Raw genomic sequence first — 17,601 nt, 5'->3', positions numbered from 1 at the left:
TTATTTTCTTTATAAAAAGTTGCACTAAGTGTCCATGAATGGTCTGATTGGTCTTATTATTTCATAAATTTATATAAAAGAAATTTCTAAAAGCCAATAGTAAAATAAATATATGTGTGTGTGCGCATATATATATATATATATATTAATTTCATCTCAGAAATGGCTGTATTTAACAGAGCCACACACGCTGATGCTGAACATAAGAGCTCTCACCTTGAAAAGAAAGCATTTTCAGAAATGTCACTTACATTCTATTATATCAAATATTTCCAACTGAGTTGCAAACTCAACATGTGCTGAATAACAGAATTTTACATCTTATTTGCACTCAAAGCTGGCCACGACCAAAATTTACAGTATGATTGAAACAAGCCAATGTTTAAAAAAGTTTTAATTCAAGATAACAATTCCATGGAAGGAGAGGATAAAGAATGGGATGACAAGAAGTATTTGGTCTTAATAAGGCAATACAAAATAGATCCATTATCAAAGACCATTTAATTTTTAAAGATGAACAATACCAAAAACATAAAGTGGAGTATAAGAAAATAGTTTTTTAGAAGTATGATTTAATTAAAGCTGTTTACAGTTATTCTCTCCCACAGCAGTTCAGCATGAATTTAAAAAAGACTGAAAGATGAGGCCAACAAGCACATGGAGCACACAGGGCCAAAGGAGACAGCATGCAAACACCTGGGGGAGCTGAGGCTTCACGGCAACAGGAATGGGCAACAGGAATGGGACGAGACTCGGGTTTGTTTCCCCCCCCCCCCATTAGGAAGGAAAAAAAAAAAAGATGCAAAGGAAACAAACACAGGTGACTGCCCACGGCCCAGGCAGCAGCACTAGAGAGAACAGCTGCGAGTTGATTCTCAGAGATGACAGGGGTGCTTCAGTGTCTGCACAAAAGTACATGGGACATTTTTTTTTTTTACAAAATAAAATAAACGTCATTTGCCACCGTAAACCTTTTCTTTAGAGAGGAAAAAATTTTGCAGCAGGTCACGAGGGTTTTCTAGTAAGTCATTCCAATGCTGAGGAAAACAAATTGAGTCACAGAACTAATCATTTCCTTATATATGGATGTTAAGATGACAATTCAGATTATTTTTCAAACTAATCCTGAGAAAAATCTGTTTACAATTTAAACAGTAATGTTATGTAAAAAGTATTAACAAATCCACTATTACAAATATCAATTTCCTATATGGTCTTCTATATATACACACAATAAAATGGTAAATATATGCAAAAATATTTAAAAAACAAAACAAAACCAAAACAAACACATGCACGGATCACTTTCCCCTTTGGACTCCGGACTTTCTGTGAGATACCTTGGTTTCCCTTCCCCACCCCATTCTCGGAAACTGTTTTTTGTTTGTATCACCCTACCCACACTGAATACTATTCCCTATAACTCTGCATAAAGCCAATGAGAAATATATTTATTTTACATTCAAGCTTTAAATCTTAAAATGACCCTGTTGTAGCATATGACTTATCAAATGAGCAGCCTTTTTTTTCCCCCCCTTTTTTGCTTGCTTTTTGCTTTTGCAGTTGTCAGTCTTCATGATCCATTCCGTGGCGAGCTGGGAAAAAACGCAGTTGCTAAATCAACGTCTGAACAGTGTAAGGCTCCCGAATGTCTCCCAGGAGTCCCTATTCAACTGTCCTGAGCATGAGATCATTGCACAGAGAAGACAGTCCATCGTACAACGCCGACTATCTACAAAGGTCTGAGAGGGGGGCATCCCGCTTGTGCTTCCTCTTCTTGCCGTGGTAATACTGATTACTGGCTTTGCCCTGATGCTGTTTGCTCGTCACCAAGGGACCATGGCTTGTCTGAGCTGTACCTTGGAAGCCTTTGCTGGAAGAACGGAAGAGCCTTGCTGATCCATGCTGCAGAAAGGAAAGCAGTCAGAAAGACGTCAGTGTGGCAGACGAAACCAAGCGCTCTTCCAAGACCTGAATTCAGGGGGAGCTTTCAGAACTAGGAATATGCTGGCCAGGAAGTTACTGACTGACCACTGATTTGTCAGCAGGCAGGCAAAGATGTTACACACAAATACAACATCTGGGATAAACGAGGTTCACCCTCTTAAGCTCTAACACTTTTACAGTATTTTTTCATGGAAATCTGGAAAAACACAGGTCACTAGCTCACCTTCCTAACAGAGTATACAGTACGTGAACCTGAAGGCACCTATCGGCCAATATGCACACAATAAACGGCGCTTCTGAAGGTGCCACTAGGGGGCGCAGGTGCGCCATCAGCGCACGCTGCTCCTGGAGCTCTCTCCTGACACCAGCCTCTTGCAGGCCCTGTCACTTTAATTGCTGTTTCTAAAAGAGTCTGGGTTTGGTGTACATGACTAAGGCTGTACACGTAAAGCGGATTCTGCAAGTCAAGTCAGACACGAGGTGACTGACTTATCACTACTGCCAAGAAAGAGGCCTTGGCCCAGGGTCCCTGCTGCGCTCCCAGAGGTGAGCTGGTCTTAGGCAGGATCCTCTATCAAATGGCTTCTTCCCCTCATTCCCATTCATGACTCCTGTCACATAATAACCTAGGGCAACTGAAAAACAAAATACATCATCTCTGTAGCCTTTTCAGTCCAAGCTAATGCACATCAAGTGACCATGACTGACAGCTGCCTAATCAGGTCGACAGAGACAAGTAGGTACTGAATATTAAAACCGAAAAAGGGACACGTTATCCCCAGAGATGCACAAAGCTGCCATGAAGTCATGCAAACACTTCATGTGAGTCTACTGCAAGCATAACCGAAGCCTTTCTATAGCTTGATGTGATTTCTGATGCTGAGTCTGTAATAAGGCAGGTTGGCTGGGGCATTGTAAAGGACCAGTCCCTAGAGTCCCACCAAGGCTTATGTTACAATAGTGTCTCATAAAGATCCTCAGGACATCCTGCTACCAGAAGCACCGTCATGCTTTGGAACCTCTCTGAGCAAAGCAGGCTTGCTCTTTAACCTGGAGTTTTCTTCAGACTCATCATGTATGTTATTCACATATAAGAAATTCTAGATGTTTTATATTAAATGCTAACAATTAAAAACACAGACTCCGCACACCTGAGATTTGTTGGCGCTGTTGGATGTGTTAGTGGTTTGGGTGCTCTGCATTTTCCCGACGGCCTGAGAGGACTCCAACGCCACATCTTGCGACCCCACTCGGTTCCCAGGAGACGGACGGCAGAGCAGCTGTTTCGGGGTTTTGCATGGTGTCGCATCAGAATCCTAACACAAGTTACGTGAGTTATAAAACGACATATTAATACTCTAGATACTCAATATTAATAAAGGAAAGCAATTTCAGCTAAGTACTCTCTGGACCAAATTTAAACATTTGGAAGTTAAAGGAAGCACACTGAGATATTCAGAAAATTAACTGCTTAAGAAAAATTTTCCACCAAACGTTTAAAGTGACTTATTTTGTCAGAGGGCGTCTGTTCATTGTCAAACCCACCGCCCACATCTGAGCTTGTTAACTGGTCTTGAAGGAGCGCACAGAGGTCCAAGTTTATTTGCATTCTTGGTTCCAGAAAATGAACCATGGTATAATGCAAAGAGCATGGTAAAGAGTCAGGCACCTAGGTTCCAGTCCCTGGCTCAAGGTCTTCAACTGAACCCGAAACGACTGGTTTAAAAGGCTCAATCTCTGAGTCTGCGCTTACAAATCAGCAGTCCCTCCAACCAAACAGCATGCAGACATAGGCATCCCAGAGACAACGGGCTGAGCCCCACCTGCTCTGGGCTGCTCCGGGCCGTGACCGTGCTACTTCTCAGTTCCCTACTCTGCACCCTTGCACTCTAGTGGCATCTGAATCACACACTCTCAGTCTCTAATCCTCCCTCTCTTGAGGCCAGCTCTGCTTCTGCCCCCTGTGTCTGTAACATCGAGCTCAGCCTTCTGTCCCATTCTGTCCTCCACACACTGCTCTGGGAACCAAAATGGCAGGCAGGGAGACTCCACATCTGAGGATTTATCAGTCCATAATGACAGACGGTCATCGTTAACAAAATTATGTCCCTTATGTATTTGGATTACTTTTTGTCATACACTTAAGTCAAAATTCAAATAATGGGTAAGCCCATTTTAGATTTCAATTAAGTCAACACAGAAATAGCCTTGATAAAGGAAAGTAACTGCAGATGTAACGGACACTTAAAATTCAATCAGGACAGAGACAGAAAGGAGATTAGTGGTTGCCAGGAGGTCTGGGAGGGGTGTTGAGAGGCACTGCCAACAGGCACAGGGTTTTTTGGGGGGTGACAGAAATGTTCTGGAATTTGACTAAAAACCACTAAACTGTACACTTTAAAATAGTGCATTTTATATTACATGAATTATATCTTAACTTTAAAATTCAATCAGGAAGCTCAATATTCTGAGTGCAAGAAGCCTTCCACACAAGGATACATACTATATGATTCTGTTTATATGAAATTCTGGAACAGGCAAACTAATCTATAGCGTTAGAAAATAATAACTAACAGTGGATGTCCCTGCGGGTGGGATTGGGGCTTGACTAGGAAGGATCATGAGGGAATTCTCTGGGGTGACAGTTATATTCTGTATCTTGTTAGGGCTTTGGATTACACATGTATATACAACTGATAAAATTCAGTGAATGTAAAGATTTGCCCATTTCCTTACATGTCAATTTTATATCAAAAGAAAACTGGATACAATTATTGAGCTCTAGCTAACGATATGAAAGCTGCAGAATTCCGGAGGATGTGTACTGATGTGTGCAACTTACTTTAAAATGTATCAAAGAATAAAATGAATTGATGGATAAGGATATGGACAGACGGTTAGGTAAGCAAGTGAAACGTCAATGGTGGAATCAAGTGGTGGGTATATGGACGTTCGCTAAAATTCTTTTGTATTTGCTGTCTGCTTGAAAATTTTCATAATAAAACACTGGGAAAAAGTACAAACATGAACATTCTTAAAATTGCCTAGTAACAACAAAGACAATGAGTTAGCCTTATGCCTCTAGACAGTTCAGCCAGCAACAGAACTCCTGAACTTACAGGCTTAGAAAAGCTGTGTTTAATACTTACCACATCACTCGAGCTGGACTGCGTGGCCGAAGAGGAAGACACTGGACTTGATGAGGAGTTTGAAGAGTGTTTACTAAGAGATTCCGAAGTTTTACTTCTACATTTTCCAAGGGCTTCATTTTCTTCAGATAGATTATTATTACATTTATCTAACTGCTGAGTATCTACTATCAAGGTAACATCATTTCCTGAAAAAGTGGCAAAAGATCGGAAAACGTTCCTTCCCATTAAACACACACAACATAGAAAGGCTCTAATACTCGGTCAATCAATAAATTTAAAAATCTTACCATTGCACGAAGGCTCAGGCCTATTCTGCAAGCCCCATTGCTTTGATATCCAATCTCTATATGTGGCGACTTCATCTGTTACTCTAATTATTCTACCTAGTATGCTGCACGTGTTTAAAAAAAAGGGGGGGGGGTTACGTTAAATTGAAGATCAGAAGCCACAACCAATCTTGACACAATGGGCTGTATTTTAGTCAAAGGTTTACCTCTCCGTTTCGTTGTTGGGATAGTACTTCGCTATTGGCGATACAGCATGACTCAAAACAACGTAGGCATAATCAAAGGCTTGTTTCACTTGCATGGCCCCGTATGAACTCCTTCCAACATCATTACCTTAAAAGAAATGTACACGTAAAATAGTTAGCCTTCTAAAAAATAAAACCTATTAATTAAAAAAAAAAAAAGTAGGATTGACCACTGCTTAATTTGAGCTAAATGTGCATGAACCTCTTCGTTTATAAAATGAAACTCCAGCCTCCAGCAGGGCTAACAGTATCCCTGAGACCTGCGTCCAGAAGCGGAGCTGTCAGTTGTCCCCAGCATCCTCTGGTCTCTGAACATGTCTAGCATGCAGTCAGTACTTTAGTATGGCATATAAATTGCCTAAAATGTATTTTGGCCCCAAAAGGACTATATACATCAACAGTCATGCAAACAAAAAATCAGCTGCCTGTTTTCTCCTAAGAGTGAAACCAATGTAAATTAGAAATATCTGTTTTTTGTGTTTCTATTAGCTATATAGCTATTTCCCCCACTAGATTAGGAGCTCCTAAATAAAAAGCAAGGCCGTGTCCCATCTGAAACATCATAATGTCCTTTGCACAATGCCTCTGCGCAGAGTAGGCTCCCAGTGAATATTTCCTGAATGACTAAACACACAGAACTGTTCGTGTGATCAGAAAGCTCAACAAGCCAGAAAAGGGCTCCTAGGCAACTTAACGCCCTTTCCCGACTCACTTTCAGAGCTTACACATTAAAGAAAATGACTAAAAGCATTTCCATTGAAGTCTGATAATGCAGAGTCTAAATACTTTACAATTATATCACAATAAAAAATGTCCAGAAAAACCAAGATATAAGCAAGCAAACGTAACTTCGTGAAAATATGGAAGGAATTTCTCTTCCTTTTCTGTTCACTTTCAAGCCAACATTAAGTTGGAAAAGGACAGGGAGACTATGTAAAAATAAAGAGCAAAGAAGTGGTTCAAAAGAAAAATAGTCTCCTCGAACCCTTTTGCTCACGAATCCAGAAACAGTCACCGTGCTCACTGCATCTAAGGACTTCAAAATCACCACACTAAAGTCCTAGCTGATAACTGGAGGGAATCATGGGCAATGAGGACACCGAAAGAAGCAGCCATCACAAACCCACCCAAGACCTAGTCTCCTTTGCTTTTGACAGTCAAATGGCTCCTACTCCCACCGGGAAATGCTTAAGGTGTGGGGTGTTTTTCTGGTGTGTGGGTGTGTGTGGGTGTGTGTTTTGGTATGTTCATTGATGGAAAAAGAATGACTACAATTTGAAGATATTCCTTCATCATCCATCGAGAGAGAGGTCAAAGTACAATAAGATGACTGAAATGCCCTCTCTTTGCATGCCCACCAATTTACCTAATTTCAATACCTGGTTGTAAAGGGTCTTCAATATAAAGCATTGATGGCCTGTAGCCATCCAGCATATTTTTCTGCACTTCATCTTTGGCCACATATGAACCACCATCCTTTATCCGGATGCCAGTCTTTAAATAATTGAAGTGTCGTCCATATAATTCAAAAAATTCTATTAAGAGAACACCGTAGTTTGTGTTGGGGATGCAAGCATCTTCCCTGGGATGTAACTAAAAACAGAAAAAAGAAATTATCCTGGATTTTCTCTAAATTATCAAAGTAGGAGGGGATATAAATGACATCCTAACTCACATAAGTAATATTCTTAACATTTTTAGCATAGCATATAGCACAGCAGCCAAAGGTAATGGGGTAATAGCTGCTTCTAAGCAGCCAAAAGGTAAGAGGGTAACAGAGGGCTGTACTGCTGTTACAGAAAATATTAGAGCCCCACGGGTGTGAAACTGGCGCAGATGATTTCTAAGAACGGACTTTATGGCCGCCCCAGGGTGCTGATATGGCTCTTGGCCCAACACATCAGGAAAGTCATTCTGACTCATGAGTAGAAACAGGCAGCTGGCCACACTGCCGCATAAATACACTCGCTTACCGGACTGAGACCTCCCGCTCAGACATCAAGTCTCAATTCCAGTTAACCCTACGAGGTTAGCTGCTTAGGAGACATTCTTCTTTGCTGGCATTTATACCACTATTTACATTCACGGAAAGCAAGCCATACGTTTGCATGTTAAAATTTGCAGGGAAAAGTCTCAAAAGTATTAGAACATATAGGATTAAAAACAAAAACATTTTTCTTAAGAATTTTAAAACTTATTTGCTAACTTATTTTTTAAAAGAATTACGTAGCAACTTTGTTAAAAGGGAAAAGCCACATGTATTCAAGAAAAACGTTCCAATTAGAGCTTGATTTAAACTTTTCCAATTAATCTTTTTTCTAGCGTACCTGGCATAGCACACTAGTACAGCTTACCTGAAGGAAACTGACCGCCATTAAAAAGAGGCTATAAGAACCGATTCCACCTGTAAATACTTCATTAAGGTCCCTCTGTAATAAGAACTGTTTCAGCACTAAAACCAAGTATGGCAATACAGGATATTTCTGAAAAAGAAATAAAATTGTATTTTTGATGAATTCCCATATTAGCAACAGCTCCAGGCATTAACAGGAGCATAAACTGGTCCTTGCATTATAAAATAAATTTGGTGGAGATATGTATTATACTTAGTTTTCTACTTTAAGAGTAAGCTATAAAAAAGCATGCTATAAGGAATTGAGGGTTTTCTCCCTCACATCTAAACTCTAGAACATATATACATAAATACAAACACCCAAGCACTCACTATGGGATGGAAACACTGGGTATCTATTTGATGACACTCACTGATGAACATTACCATGTGATACTCGTAAACAGGTAGCAGAAACAGGACAAGGACAAAGTCTCCAACACCTTAAAGCACTACATCAGTGGGATTTTAAAGAATCACTTTTTTGTAGGTGGCACAGACCAGGGTCCTTTATTCTACTTTGCCCCAGACCCGGTGCAGTTCTGCCTGCTGTCCTCCGCATAGGTGGATGACCACGTACAGATGACCTTCCGTGTTTTATAGAGAACGAAGCAGTGACATTCGTGAGCACAGCAGAGCTGGCAAGCGTGAGTCTGTCTTTTGCTCACACACGTGTTCTTCAGCTCTCACTACAAGCCAGGCCTTAGGCCAGGAACACTGAGCTAAACAATGCAGATGCAAGCATCGAGAAAAAGTCTTACCAGCCATTACCCAAGGTGGGGAAATTACTAGTGATTTCTGTTTTCTTCCTTACACTTATCTATGTTTTTAGAGTTCCCACAGTGAACACACACTGCTTCCATCAGAAATAAAAATGTTTATATTTTCACAAGTCATGTCAAACTTCATAAGTGTGGGAAAGAAGACCAAAAGTATGGAGAAATAACCATTTTTAAACAGTATGGTTGAAGATGGAATAGAAATAGCCTCTTTAAATGACAACTAGGCAAATGTTCAACAGAATTTTATCCGCATATACTCTTTAACCCCGAAAAACCACTCCCAGGAATCTCCCTACATTTTTGTAAAAGTAAAGAAAAATGCAGGTATGGAAAGATGTTCACCAAAGCAGTTTTTTGTAACAGCAAAAACACTGGAAACAGCCTAAGTGTACACCAGCGGGGAACAGCTACATAAATTATGATACATCCTTAGAAAGGACCACCGTGTGGCCAGTAAAAAGAATGAAGTAAACCTGTACGGGCTGACATGAAAGAGCCTCCAAAATATTAAGTTAAAAAAAGAAGGTAAAAGACAATGCGCAGGAGTCCCTGGGTGGCACAAACAGTTAAGTGTTCAACTATAGCCGAAAGGTTGGTAGTTCGAACCCACCCAGAGGCACCTCGGAAGACAAGCCTGGTGATCTGCTTCTGAAAGGTCGCAGCTTGTAAACCCTAGAAAGTGCGTTTGTACTCTGCGCCCATGGGGTCACTGTGAGTCGGAACAACAAGAAGACAACGTGTGTATAATGTACTACTCTTTTTGTGTGTAAAAATTTCAAAACAAGGATAAATAGACAAGCCAAAAATTTAAATTAAAAAAAAAAATGGTGGTGGTGGTAAATTCTAGAAAGCTGATGTAAGCATCTACGGTGTGCGGGTGACTAGTTTTTGAATATCCCTTTATATTTTTAAATTTCTATCAAGCTTATTATTTTCAATAAAAAATGTTTCTTTTCTGGGAAAAAGATACACACATATAACATCACCAAAAGAGTGGGATTATGGACAATACTTCTTTTCCTGCTTTTCTGTACTCTGCACATCTATATAACAAATATAATGTTTACAACACGATAAAGTAGTTAAAACATTCTTACCAAAAAAAAAAAAAAGAGAGAGAGAGAAACTGTAGCACTACTACAGAAAAAAGACTGTAAATGGGTAGAAGAGATATTCTACATAACATTTTTTGTTTAGGAGAAAAAGACTGACCAACTGTCTTTAAGTATGTGAAGTGTTCTGAAGATGATATTGGTGAACTCTTCTCTTTCTTGGAAAAAAAACAGAACAAGTAGAAATAGACTTAAATATCATCACGATAAAAGTAAGAAAACCTACGGGAACCATCTTACAGGCAGATGACTCAGGAATTAAAATCTAGAAGAGGCTCCCAAGGAAGTTCTTAAGCCTGAACTCTTGGAGATGAAAAACAGACAGGAACCCACCGTGTGGCATGATTTCAGGCCTTATCTCCTTAAGAGGAAGGATCCAGAGCAGAGGACTTCTTAAAAAGCTTTCTCAACCCTTAATTCTCACTTATGATCACATTATAAATTAATTACTGATTATTACAAGCAGATTCAAGGCAAGTAAACTATTGCATGGAAAAGTAAGCTGCATTTGTCAGCAATATGCAAATAAAAATCGTTTAGGGCAAACTATACCAGAACACCACCACAACAGAATCTCAGCACAAAATCACAGTTGTAATCATTCCACCGTATAAACACTCCAAGTGCTCTGACCTTGGTAAAGTCTTTGATGAGGTCAGCAGCTCTCACACCATTCTGTACATTAAAGCTGATATCAACTTTCACTTCAGTAAAAGAATCTGTTAATTTAATAATAGGTACCTAGAAAGAGAAGAATGGTAAAATTAAAACACTTAACTAAATTATGGGCAGAAACAGGGGATAAAAAGTTACTAGACTTGAGGTCTAGACTTCTTCATGAGGGCTTAGAAACACTGAGCGCTATAAATACTACCCACCCCCGTTAACCTGGCCTTCTACAGATACTTTACATTATATTAGCATTTAACCTCAAAAACAATCTACTTTAATTTCTATTAACTGCAGATTTTGAAATCAGGTAACAAAACCCTTTCTCAACATAATGTACTTTGGAAAACACTGATTCCAACTCAGTCTAAGATCAGGAGTGACGAACACCAAGCACTAATGTTTCAGATCACCAAACCACTCGGATCTAAGTCGCACTTCATAACTCCTTTGAATTACTGGGCAGTTCTGCAAAGAGCCAAAAAATAATCTGACAAGAGAAGATAAAGTGAAAGAATTATCCTCAAATAAAAAAAGGATAGGATAATTTCTGTCTTAGGAATTCTTTTTAAAAAAATGCTGTATTTGCAACATGCATTAGAAAACGCAGGCCAGCAAAATCTGTGTTAGGGACTGAGTCTCCAAACTAACAGATTTTTCATAAAAATAATACTGGTGTTTTGCTCGAAGAAAATCTAATATGCACAAAAACCCAAACTTCTAAAACAGACGTATGTATTGCTGTAATGAGTTTCCATGAAGGTTCTTTGTTGGCCATCCCGGATAGGGTTAAAATCTGACCTTATTTTCAAAATCTCAATTACACACAATTTTTCACAAACACAAAATAAAACAGAATAACATCTTCTGTGTCACTATAAACTGTCTGATAGAAATATATTATTTTTATTTATATTGTTTTATATTTCTAAAAATCTCTGCAATGAGTGTTGTTTAATAAAAACGAGTATTATTTTTTAAACAAATGTCCAACCAGAACAAGTCGATTTGTTTCACAAACGAAACTTTTTACGTACAAGCACTGTGACATCAACAAAAACGAAAGAATCATTCATTCAAAATCAAACCATGTTCACAAAATCAAAATTTAATTTTGTAAGTTTCATGGGAAAATAACTGAGATTTTAAGATGAAACGTTGAAGAACTTACAGTTGCTTTGTCTAGAACTTTCACAGAATCCTCATCTGCAACTTTGTGTTTCCGAAGAGCTTCTTCCAAGGTCCAGAGAGGCAGGTTCTCCCACTTCCCAAATACCACGAGATCGATGTCACTGAACGCAGAAGACACAAAAGTTGTTTGAAGAAGCAAGAAAGTGTACTTGTTTTAGCTTAGATTCAAACTAAGTGCAGTCAAAATCTACATACCACCCTGCCAATGAAGACTAAATGCACTGGTGATGATTGTTTATTCAGAGGGGCAGTGGGAGGTGTTGATTTTAACTGCCTCCTCCTCCCAGTCAGTTCTCAGAATTCAGGTATCAGAGAACAAACAGGCTGATTTTGAAAGAAAACCTCAGAAAGTACTAGTTAATGCTTCCTTTTCATTGAGGTTTCTGATAGTAAACTTAGGATTTTCCTATCTGAGATTGTGACTTCAAAATATTGTCAAGTCTGAAAAGCAAGATGCAATGTTTCTACTATGCTACCATTTGTATAAAAAAGCACACACACACACACACACACACACACACACACTTCCTTTTACACACACAGGGTCTCTCTGGAAAGATATCTGAAAAACTGGTAACAATGGCTTCCTCTAAAGGGGGGAAATGGGGGACAGAGGTGGGATGGAAACTGTTCATTGTAATTATTTTTATGATTTTTCAAACCTGAACTATTAAATTTTCCAGAAAGAGTGACTCTTAGGATTTTACTGAAGCTCAGAACCTACACAAAGAAAAATATTAATGGAATCCAAGTTGAATGTCGTATGGCTTTGGGGCCAAGGACAGCAGAGGGAAGAATGGAAATTGGCTAGGACCCATCCACTTCAACACATTACGGAAAAAAAGAAGGTAGAGTGAAGGAAAGCAAATCAAGTCACGTAATGGAATGCTGTTCCTTCTTAAAGACCAAGTATTCACCCCTCAGGGAAACACCATTCCTACAAGGATATTCTCCCAGAATGAATTAAGGCAGCCCTCATTTGAGAAGACTCAAAATATGAATAAAACCCATTGCCTCGAGTTGATTCTTACTCATAGCAACCCTCTAAGACAGAGCAGAAGTGCCCCTTAGGACTTCCAAGGCTGTGAATCTTTACGGAAGGAGACTACCACATCTTTCTCCTACTGAGCAGCTGGTGGGTTCAAACTGCCAATCTTTCTGTTAGCAGCCGAGTGCTTAACCACTGTGCCACCAGGGCTCCCATCCTTAAAAGACCAAGACCCTAGAGGAGAGTTTTGTACCCTGAATTTCTGGAGCAGGATGATGGAACGGTATCTAGTAGTCTGTGGTCTTAGTAGTCTGTGGACCTCCCATTCCAGAGTATCCGCAGCGCTACACAGTACAGACAGGTCTCTTACCAAGGTAACTATCTTAACGCCTGCGCTAACGGGGTAAGCCATGGAGCGGGGCAGTTCTCTGCAGCGCCAGTTGCTCAAATTAGTGGCTAACAGGTTCCACTGCCACACACCCCCGCTTATGTCCATCTGTACCATCCAAGTCTTGGGAAGATGATCAGAAGCTACAGTCTGTCTCAAGGTGATCCCAATAAAATACAGGTACATGAATTCTTGTTTCAGGAGCGTGGCTGTTTTGTTTCTATACATTCAACAATCAAAATGAATACACTCTAGAAAAATGTACAGGCCCTTGAAAGTATCACAAATGTACTAACCTAGTCGGTAAATACAGGCCAGTTTTAAAACTTCCAAATATCTGGACCTGAAAAGGAAAAACAGGTTATTATATTAAGGTATCAGATGGAAGCCACCAAATGAGGGAGAAATATAATGAGAGAGAAATATGGGGGTGTGCTACCCTCTAGTGCTAATTTTCAGTACTATGAAAGCATTTTTTTATGACCATGCTTTCAGAGTGGGATTCTGTGTCTCACGGTAGACATTCACAACACTGTTTAAACTTTCAGGTTCAAATATGAAACATACAGACTGACATAGAACGATTTCAAAAGTAACATTCAACTTATCAACATTCCCTTATAATCCAGAGACACTCCTTTGGAACTGATTTTATCATACATCTGTCATCTAACACCCTCGTCATAAAGTAAAATAAAACTTGTTTTATAAATAAAATATGCTCTTGCCACATTACAATCACAAATCCTTAATCTTTGTTCTCTAAGCAGGAGGAGCTTTCTCATCGATGACTGAGTTAAGGTTAGATGACCCCAACCACAGGACAAGCACTGGCCTGTAGGCTGAGTCCACAGAGAACACTGGGTGCTGTCATTCTAACATTATGCTGTGGCATAAAACCTGGACAACTCCAATCTCACCCACGGAGGACAGTAGAAGCCTGAGGTAGGTATGTGTGCAGATAAGCACACAGACTAGGACTGGGAATTTTGCAATAATGGATGAGTAATGGAAAAAGCTCAACCTCTGAGGTGAGATGGACCTGGGACCAAATCACAGCCTTATGTTCCTCATCTGTAAAAACATAAGGATAAAATGCTCCACATCAGAATGATGCAGATTATTTAGATCCAGGTTTCTCAACTTCAGCACTACTGACATTTGGGCCAGATAATTCTTTGTTATGCAGGCTGCCTTGTGCATATTCAGCAGGATTCCCCTGGCCTCTATCCATCGATGCCAGGAGTACCTCCCCGGTCCCCTCGTGACAACCAAAAAGTCTCCCAAAAAAAACCCAAAAAACCAAGCCCAATGCCGTCCAGTTGATTCTGACTCATAAGCGACCCTGTAGGACAGAGTAGAACTGCCCCACAGGATTTCCAAGGCTGTGATCTTTACAAAAGCAGACTGACCAGTCTTTTCTCCCACAGAGCGGTTTGTGGGTTTTCAAAGCACTGACCTTAAAGGTTAGTGGCCAAGCGCTTAACCACTGTGCTACCAGGGCCAAGTGTCCCCCGGGGGGCAAAATCGCCAGCAGCCAAGAGCCACTGATCTAGATCACATGGGAAAAGCAAGGTGACAAACAGCAGCTGCTCAATAAGACACTAGTGTCCAACCCTCTTCCCTTATAGTATCTTACTTGAAACTTTCTTGTTTGCCCAACTGGGCAAAAATACTTCCTGGCTTCCCCTTCCCCACCTCATGACAGACTCTGAAGAAACACTATATAACACAAAGTAGTGGATTCTAGTAAGTACTTCTCGGAATGCACTAAATTTTAGAATATACCCTCAAAGGAGCTCTGAAAAGAGAAGCATTAACTTACTACCAACAACAAAGACTGCAAATAAGAGCTTGTAATCTTGGGCAAACATTTTTTTAAATTGTTGTACGTTAGATGAAGGTTTACAGAACAAACCAGCTCCTCATTAAGCAGTTAGTACACAGATTGTTTTGCACCATTGGTTACCACGCCCACGACATGTCAACACTCTCCCTTCTCAACCTTGGGTTCCCTACTACCAGCTTTCCTGTCCCCTCCTGCCTTCTCATCCTCACCCCTGGGCTGGTGTGTCTTGAGCAAACAGTTTGTTCACTGGGTGGTAGACATAGTGGGAGACAAGGAATGGTCAGAGAGAGAAAAAATGAACATCACATGACAAAAGAAAGTCCCGCTTGGCATTTTCATTCAGTTATAAGCAATTAATATTTGTTTGGACTGACAGGTTGGAACAAAACTTTAAGGAGGTTTTGATATATTACATCCCATAACAGACTACTACAATGAGGTCTGATTTGCCTTTCTTCTCTTTATAACTAATGATTCCTAAGAATAGTTCACTTTAATGATTGCTATTTAACATTGCAAAAAAAATCTTGTCTACAACATGACCAAGGCACATCCAAACATCTTGAGGGACCGAGTTACTGGGGCGGAGGGCTGGGGACCATGGTCAACAGGCATAACATAGTTCATAAAGAAAGTGTTCTACATCCTACTTCAGTGAGTAGCATCTGGGGTCTTAGCAGCTTGCGAGTGGCCATCTAAAATACATCTATTGGTCCCATCACTTTCAGAGTAAAGGAGAACGAAGAAAGCCAAAGACACAAGGAAAGTATTAGTCCAAAGGACTAATGGACCACATAAGTCTACCTTTCAGCCAAATATTAGACAGTCTATAAAACAAACAATAACACATGTGAGGAACATGCTTCTTAGTTCAATCAAGTATACGAGACCAAATGGGCAATACCTGCCCGAAAGCAAAGATGAGACTGCAGGAAGGGACAGGAAAACTAGGCAAATGGGCACAGGGAACCAGGGTGGAAAGGGAAAGGGGAGAGTGCTGACACATTGCAGGGATGGCAAACAACGCCACAAAACAATTTGCGTGTACATTTTTGAATGAGAAACTAATTTGCACTATAAACTTTCACCGAAAACGCAATTAAAAAAAAAAAAAAAAAGCCAGAGGTCCAGGTGGTGAAGGGACTTCTCCAAGGCCACACAGTTTAATGGCAAAGAAGCTGGGGTCAAAATCCAGGTCTCCTAGTGTCTTCCTGGCAGGATTTTACTAGTCTAGCTCATTTGAAACTGTATGTAGTGATGGACCAGCACAGAGAAAGGCCTCAATAAATATTACTGTTGTTGGGAGAAAAAAAAGTTTGTCATTTGATCCAACGAAATAATTAGGAAGCCCAAATTCTAAAGGCTGCAGAAAATTGTTCACCTTTAAAATTTAATTAAACTGTAAGTCTCCAGATGCACATCCACCTGTATGCGAAGACTCTAAATAAGATATCGACACTCCTGTCCCACCCCGTGGACAAGGGTGTGATGGAGCACCCAGCTCCCAGGCGGGTACTCACGTCGGCGCTGGGCCAGAGCTCCTTGATCACACTCTCGATTCTGTTCACCACCTCCATCCGCATCTTCTCCTCCTCTGGTCTCGGAGACATGTACTCATAAAAATCACTGATTTCTTCATGCAGGCTGAAGAAAAAGGAGGAAAAGTTATTAATATAGGAAGGACCAATGTAATGAGAAATCATCATCTTAAATAACCTAATCTAATTAAGTCTTATCACTCAGCTGAAGACCATATTCAGATTGTTACCTTAATTTTAATGTCACAACTCATGCTAAACTAAAATGGGAATGTTCAGAAGTTAATCAAAAAAGTCAAAATAAGGAACAAATTCCAAGGAGTCTTACCGGGAGTGTGTTAGGAGCCTTGGTGGTGATTATCAATCTGCCTGTGCAGAACACTAGCTGGGTGCTGGGGATTAAAATAAGACCTGGCCCTGCCTACACGTACGATCCAGTGGACGCAAACAGGAAAGATGCTGAATCCACGTGACGCGAGCGAACTTCCTGGCAGAAGGGACTGGCCTTCTTCCCTCTCTGTGAATCCACTCCTCACAGTGAGCAAAACAGTGCGTCTTTCATAACGTCTGTTCCGTGAATTAAGCGTCTAGTGAACCCATCAGCCAATGAACATCAGCAGAGTCTTGAAAAGAATGGCTGGCAGACAAAGGCTCCATGACGGAGCTAGAACCTTCCAAGAGACTGCGAGGCACAAGGCATAGAGGAAGCAGTGAGCAGCCTGCGCGTCTGTGGCTAAGGAGGAGTGGGAGAAGCATCTCAGAGGAAGGCCAGCACCCTGTGGCAACAGGTAACTGTTTCAGTGTTTCTGAGAGGGACTAGGGAAAGACTGACTTAAAAAATGCAGCATTTTAAGAAGATTAATCGGGCAACTGTACAAACAACGGATTGGCAAAGAGACAGGACTGGAAGCAGAGAGAACGGCTTATGGTTTATAAATTACCACCATTGTAGAGAGACCAGATGAAGGCCTGGACAAGGGTGGTGCAGGAGAAACAGGCTCCAGAACTGGCGTGTGCACACCCACACCCACACCCACACCCACCCACACACCCACACACCC

The 17,601-nt window shown here is 40.5% G+C and overlaps 1 protein-coding gene across 2 annotated transcripts in view; it reads right to left on the bottom strand.

Annotated features, from left to right (window-relative positions):
• Positions 1-1,549: 1,549 nt before the first annotated feature.
• Positions 1,550-17,601, bottom strand: part of LOC101352695 (non-canonical poly(A) RNA polymerase PAPD5) — a 61,315-nt gene continuing 45,263 nt past the window's right edge. The window contains exons 2-12 of one of the 2 annotated variants that reach the window (XM_004371642.1): positions 16,523-16,646; positions 13,450-13,496; positions 11,758-11,878; positions 10,551-10,658; positions 7,986-8,114; positions 7,011-7,224; positions 5,593-5,719; positions 5,387-5,490; positions 5,097-5,284; positions 3,099-3,263; positions 1,550-1,905 (exon numbers count right to left, since the gene is read on the bottom strand). In XM_004371642.1, coding sequence (XP_004371699.1) covers positions 1,729-1,905; positions 3,099-3,263; positions 5,097-5,284; positions 5,387-5,490; positions 5,593-5,719; positions 7,011-7,224; positions 7,986-8,114; positions 10,551-10,658; positions 11,758-11,878; positions 13,450-13,496; positions 16,523-16,612 — 1,470 coding nt within the window. In that variant the 5' untranslated portion in view covers positions 16,613-16,646 and the 3' untranslated portion in view covers positions 1,550-1,728. Of the gene's footprint in view, positions 1,906-3,098; positions 3,264-5,096; positions 5,285-5,386; positions 5,491-5,592; positions 5,720-7,010; positions 7,225-7,985; positions 8,115-10,550; positions 10,659-11,757; positions 11,879-13,449; positions 13,497-16,522; positions 16,709-17,601 lie in introns of those variants that run through there. The other variant, XM_023726982.1, reaches the window with a different exon arrangement.

Source organism: Trichechus manatus, unplaced genomic scaffold (assembly GCF_000243295.1).
Source record: "Trichechus manatus latirostris isolate Lorelei unplaced genomic scaffold, TriManLat1.0 scaffold00014, whole genome shotgun sequence".
Classification (NCBI taxonomy): Eukaryota; Metazoa; Chordata; class Mammalia; order Sirenia; family Trichechidae; genus Trichechus; species Trichechus manatus.
The sequence above is the reverse complement of the archived record's forward strand: the minus strand, read 5'-3'. Positions and strand labels throughout refer to the sequence as shown.